The sequence below is a fragment of the Haliotis cracherodii genome, unplaced genomic scaffold (genome assembly GCF_022045235.1).
Source record: "Haliotis cracherodii isolate W230 unplaced genomic scaffold, xgHalCrac1.p SCAF_8, whole genome shotgun sequence".
Lineage (NCBI taxonomy): Eukaryota > Metazoa > Mollusca > Gastropoda > Lepetellida > Haliotidae > Haliotis > Haliotis cracherodii.
Genome location: NW_027266341.1, coordinates 59,194,922 through 59,201,216, shown reverse-complemented (window position 1 = coordinate 59,201,216; position 6,295 = coordinate 59,194,922). Strand labels below are relative to the sequence as shown.

The 6,295-nt window shown below is 38.3% G+C and overlaps 1 protein-coding gene across 1 annotated transcript; it reads right to left on the bottom strand.

Annotated features, from left to right (window-relative positions):
• Nucleotides 1–3,604: 3,604 nt before the first annotated feature.
• Nucleotides 3,605–5,549, bottom strand: LOC139449412 (trafficking regulator of GLUT4 1-like). The gene is made up of 4 exons (XM_071230783.1): nucleotides 5,507–5,549; nucleotides 5,334–5,410; nucleotides 4,729–4,854; nucleotides 3,605–3,804 (listed from the first exon to the last, which is right to left on the bottom strand). The coding sequence occupies exons 1-4, from the start codon at nucleotides 5,544–5,546 to the stop codon at nucleotides 3,643–3,645; spliced, it is 405 nt and encodes a 134-aa protein (XP_071086884.1). The 5' UTR covers nucleotides 5,547–5,549; the 3' UTR covers nucleotides 3,605–3,642.
• Between the last annotated feature and the right edge of the window lie 746 nt (nucleotides 5,550–6,295).

Here is a 6,295-nt window from a genome sequence, read left to right as displayed (position 1 = left end):
ATGTCTACATTGTAATTACTCAGACACAATGTAACCGTATGTCTACATTGTAATTACTCAGACACAATGTACCAGTATATCTACATTGTAATTACTCGGACACAATGTACCAGTATATCTACATTGTAATTACTCGGACACAATGTAACAGTATATCTACATTGTAATTACTCGGACATAATGTTGCAGTACATCTACATTGTAATTACTCGGACATAATGTTGCAGTACATCTACATTGTAATTACTCGGACATAATGTAACAGTATATCTACATTGTAAATACTCGGACATAATATAACAGTATATCTACATTGTAAATACTCGGACATAATGTAACAGTACATCTACATTGTAATTACTGGACATAATGTTGCAGTATATCTACATTGTAAATACTCGGACATAATGTTGCAGTATATCTCCATTGTAGTTACTTGGACATAATGTAACAGTATATCTACATTGTAATTACTCGGACATAATGTTGCAGTATATCTACATTGTAAATACTCGGACAAAATGTAACAGTATATCTACATTGTAATTACTTGGACAAAATGTAACAGTATATCTACATTGTAATTACTTGGACATAATGTTGCAGTATATCTACATTGTAGTTACTTGGACATAATGTAACAGTACATCTACATTGTAATTACTCGGACATAATGTTGCAGTATATCTACATTGTAGTTACTCGGACATAATGTTGCAGTATATCTACATTGTAGTTACTTGGACAAAATGTAAGAGTATATCTACATGGTAAATACTCGGACATAATGTGGCAGTATATCTACATTGTAACACCACATACTTAATTTAATAGTGTTTCTGCATTGTAACACCGCGTACCTTAATGTAACAGCGACGGCATTGAATAAATTAATCTACAATCGACCCATTTGTTACAGTTTTCCTTCCAATGTTGATTCTCGCAATTCTCTGTAAGTTGAAAGGTGATTGTGTACAGTTTTACCCCGCCTCTGTCAGTGGTCTCTATGTTGCACTCCCCATCGTGACATTCCGAGGAAAGAACCGATTCCCAGTGCCTCATGCTTGTCGAACCGATGAGACGTGAAGGCCGGGTAGAATGGAGGTCGACGTGCACCGATGGCTTGGCTCGATCACCATGATTCCATTATTTACAGGCACTAGTGGTACAGCTTGAATACTGCTGACAATGGGGTTACTCAAGGTCTAGTCTCACATACACTTCCACTTGACATCGTTCACCGTGCGAGGACCACATCAACACAACAAAACATAAATGCATCAATATCAAAACACACCACTACTTCAGTACATCAATCCATCACTATCAACAAATCATTATGTCAGTACATCCATACATCAATATCAACACATCAATATCAACACACCAATACTTCGGTACATCAATACATCAATATCAACACATCAATACTTCAAGCCATCAATATCACACACCCATACATCAATATCAACACACCAATACTTCGTTACATCAATATCAACACACCAATACATCAATATAAACACATCAATACTTCAGTACATCAATACATCAATATCAACACATCAATACTTCAGTACATCAATACATTAATATCGACACATCAATACTTCAGTACATCAATACATCAAAATCGACACAGCAATACTTCAGTACATCAATACATCAATATTGACACAGCAATACTTCAGTACATCAATACTTCAGTACATCATTACTTCGACACACCAATACTTCAGTAAATCAATGTCAACACATCAATATTTCAGTACATCAATATCAACACATCAATATTTCAGGACATTAATAAATGAGGCGACAACACACAGGCTTGCAAAATAATTTAACAAAAAGGGGAAAAACCTAGATGGTCTTGTGAAATGTTTCATCCTGATTCACCCTGGACTTTCTTGACAGGCCTTGACGTCCATACGAAGGTCATGCGAACGTCAACATGAGGCAGCATGGCAGATTTGGGGCTCTGTCTGTGGTGCTTTGAGGCGGGGTCACTATGACTGCCAGAACGCCACTGCAGATTGCCCATGGACGGGTCACCGGACAGTTCGACCAAGTCAACATACTGCCGTCAATAGTAGCACCGATTGCGCGCCAAGCTGGTCCTAGTGTTGTCTTTCAAGACGATAATGCCCGTGATAACACAACCCAAGTATGGATTAAGATAAATTTATGAAATAAAGTATTATACTGATAAATAACTAAACAACTTTCGTACTCACACCCAATCAACTAGTTTTCAATAAATATCACCCTTCTTACACTTCACATTCACTCTGTCACTCTAACATTCACTTTCCAAATACTTAAGGTTCTCACAATTAATGATAGTAAAACACAAAACAGTGTAAAATATCGAATTTCAGTAACAGAATTTCCATGTGAAATATGTGAGGTGGGTGTTGGAAAATCCAAGATTGCTGTTACTGACGGTATACGGTCTCATATCAGGCCTTGGATTTTTACTGACGGTATACGGGCTCATGTGGGGGTTAATGGTTCTGCTCTCTGATTGGTCAATCTCACTTTGAGGCATAATAAAAAGTACTATTCTTTAATAGATATGAAGTTTCTCTGGTCCAAAACGACGTATACTTTGGTAAATAATGTGTGTACTGTACAGATCAAGAACAGACACGTTATACCCACAGGATGCAGTATGGTAATAGGGACTCAATGGTATAGTTACACACAGGCTTCGATCAAAATGAAAGAAGCTCGAGGACTCTGTAATGTAATGATGTTCGCGCTATTTTAACGGATGAGGTATTGAAGAATAAGATGCACTTGAGTTCAGTAAAAGCTTAACATGTGATTGCCAAAACCTATGCTCCGATCTTTTGTGTTTGTCGGAATCGCGGGGCGAAAGAAAATGGAAGTCTGTTATAAGGATTAGATGTTAGGATCCCTGCACCTCCCGCCAGCTTGCAATGACACGTCAATGAGTCACACTGGAGACACGGCACAATACGTTGGTAGCTGAGGGAGGGTTCCGTGCACAACATGGTGGATGCAGGGACCTCGCTCTTTGTTGGTGTTTTTTTAATGCAGCATGTAATACTCCAAATGACGTCAACATCCGGTGAACTACATGTGTGGTCTGTGTAAGGGAGACAACTCCAACTTACTTAACGTGCAACCGACACAAATCCTTGAAACATCCCAACATGGTGGGACCTCGCTCTTTGTGTTCTTGTCTGTGTTTTGTTTTTAAATGGAATTATTAAATGTTCGAAAACAGTGATGCCGATGTCGTCCTTCCTTTTCACCAAAAAGACAATTCCTTGGAGACAACTAAGTGCTACAAGCATGGGACTGTGGGAACCTATCTATCCCGGATTCCCCGAGGAAGTAATATCAAAGTATATAATCCAGTCAGTTCAATTCAATTCCTTTATTCAAAATGTAATGTAGGCCACCGGCCCATGATTACAATAGCAAAGCTCCAGTCAAGCACACACAGCATTTTGAAGTAACATGTTGAAAGTTCCACAGAAACAAAATCATCACTTCAGCCTGATAAAGAAATATTTATTTTATTTTACGTTGATAATTTTACATTTGTCAAACGGCAAAGATGTTGGTTACGGACAAGGAATAAATGTGTCAAATTAACAATAAACGGGTCTAACAATTAGGAGAACAATTCGAATGCTTCATGAATTCCCACGCAACCATGGTGACAGTAATTACCAATCCAATCAAAATCGCCGCGACTGCAGTGATTCTCGCTGACTTGCCCGACTCTGAAGCTCTTGCATAGTTCCCACTCATCGCATATTTTTTAGACTGAAGCAGAGAACACAAACATGTTAAGCGGTGACATAAAATTGAGACATGTTTTTCAAACTTATTTGTGTTTATTTGTTAGTTTAGTGTTTAACGCTACAGTCGGCACTAGTCCACGTATATGACGGCGCCCTGTAAAATGTCGAGTCTTCATGAGATAATCTAGTGGTAGGTATTATGAGCAACAGTACAGGACATCGGCACCTGATCACGAATCACCTCTTACAATGGGCTGAGGAAATGTTCATGCCACCATGTGCTTGTGATTTGAGTCGTGTGCACCCCTCCACCTTTATAACTTTTACAACCTCGCGTAAATAAAAGTCGGGTAATATACTGATCCACCTGATCGGTCAGGTTTTGCGACTTGGCTGAACACCTTTTCGCGAACACCTAGTGGCATCTCTGATATTCAGTCATCAAACCTTCATTTATTTTTCACCGATATATTCCCTTTTTTTCCCAATGGAATCTGTTTCGTCAGATATTCTTTCTTATTCTCTTTTATTCTCTCGCGTTGCGATTACCTTTTTCATTATTTCTCCATTTTCACACTCACAATAGCCTACTTGTGTGTGGTCAATCCAATCAATGGTCAATGGACATCTACTATGGTTGTTGTGAGACTGGTCGCATGATCAAAAAGGTAATGCTGTGCCTCAATCATACTTATAAATGCGTGTTCACCTGACTAGCGACTTTCTCAGGTCCCACCAATGCCTTATATAATTAGCAACCGATAATTAACATTGGAATAAGGTCACGACTATGCCTTCAATCAGTTTGATTCAGAAATAGCATCTTAAAAAAAAAAAAAAAATCATTGTGAATATGATGAATCTAAAGGACGTAAGCTAACATTGAACTGAAGATACATTTGGTGCAATACTAAGTAACCATATGAATATATGAATCTGTACATACCTCGAAGGAATAACTAACTGCGAGAAGTCCTATCATCCAACAGAGACAGACCGAGCAAGCTGCCAGCCCAAGGTAATCTGGGGGATCCTCTGCTTCATTGACAACAACAGCTCCGGGTTGGGTCGTCTGAAAAGTAGAGTGTTAATTTATTACATGTACCGTGAAAACGTTCAACACCAACCCGAAATCTTTCCGAACTTGTATCTTTGGAAATATATCCTAAATCATACTGAATGTTTAAGAGATCACTGTTTAGCGGTGATATAAAATTGAGACATGTTTTTCAAACATATTTGTGTTTAATTGATAGTTTTGTGTTTAACGCTACAGTCGGCACTAGTCCACGTATATGGCGCCGCCCTGTAAATAGTCGAGTCTTCATCAGACATCCAGTGGTAGTTATTGTGAGCAACAATACAGGACATCGGGGTATGATCACACACAATCAACAAAGGCACCTGATCACGAATCACCTCTTACAACGGGCGTATTAACTTTTTCATGCTCGATTATTTTTCCATTTTCACGCTCACAATAAAGTACTGAGTCATGGTATACTTTTGCAAAGAAGCTAAGAAGCCGCTAAATCACAACGTCCCACCTACCACGACTCCGGTGTGACGACTGTACGTGTATATCTGCACTGGGTGATTGTCAGCAGGTTCTGTTGGAGGGGAGTTGCCTTCATAAAGGAAAAACATACGATGAATGTATTATGCATTCCTTATTTATAAGAAGTAAATATAACACACACAAATACGGGCATAAGATATCTTACCTCTGTTCACTGCTATGTACGGTGACATTGTAGAATGCATATTGTTTGTGTGGAAGATTTATATGAACTCAAGTTCCAAACTGTTGTCCTGATAAGACTTCTCACATATCGCGTGCCCTGACATAGAAAGACCAGGAGATTCTCTTCGACTGATTCACAAATCTTTAGTTCAGAGTTTTCCTCACAATAACTATCTACAAAGCATGATGACGAATGATTAGGACGGAAACTTTAAGCTACAATAGAAGAATGTCTGAGCAGGAAGCTGTATTATGTCCTATAGAATTCAAAGCTGATTATGAAATCAGGAACATAATAATGCACATAATGGGAAAATATGGGCTTTTAACTGTGGCATACAAAAGTTGCAGGTAGAAATTCCTTTCTGGACAAAATAGAAGATGATAATTTAAAAGTAATGACCATACGATGAATGTATTATGCATTTTGTATTTATAAGAAATAGAGAATCTCACCCGAGTGTCTTTTGATATCAAATATATCAACACGAGTTGATAAAAGTGGAAAAATTCCGAGGCTTGCCGAGGATTTTTGCCACTTTTATCAACGAGTGTTGATATATTTGATGTCAAAAGACACGAGGGTGAGATTTTATTTATCATCCAACATCATTCTTCCAACTTTTTCAATTTGGAGACAGTAATTAGCAGTGTCTTCAGTGTAAAAAGTACTGCTAACAGCTTCAGTAGCAGAGCCATTAGTGATGTCATTTGATTGTGACGTCATGGTAACCAGTGATGTCGCAATGGTCTGCAAAGCATTGTGATG

Bases quoted from the DNA above. Each gene is read 5' to 3' on its own strand.
- LOC139449412 (XM_071230783.1), bottom strand. From the start codon at position 5,546: ATGCATTCTACAATGTCACCGTACATAGCAGTGAACAGAG. The intron at 4,855-5,333 runs GTAGGTGGGACG...TCTACTTTTCAG, and splicing joins GTCGTCACACCGGAGTCGTG to ACGACCCAACCCGGAGCTGT. The intron at 3,805-4,728 runs GTATGTACAGAT...TCTCTGCTTCAG, and splicing joins CAGTTAGTTATTCCTTCGAG to TCTAAAAAATATGCGATGAG.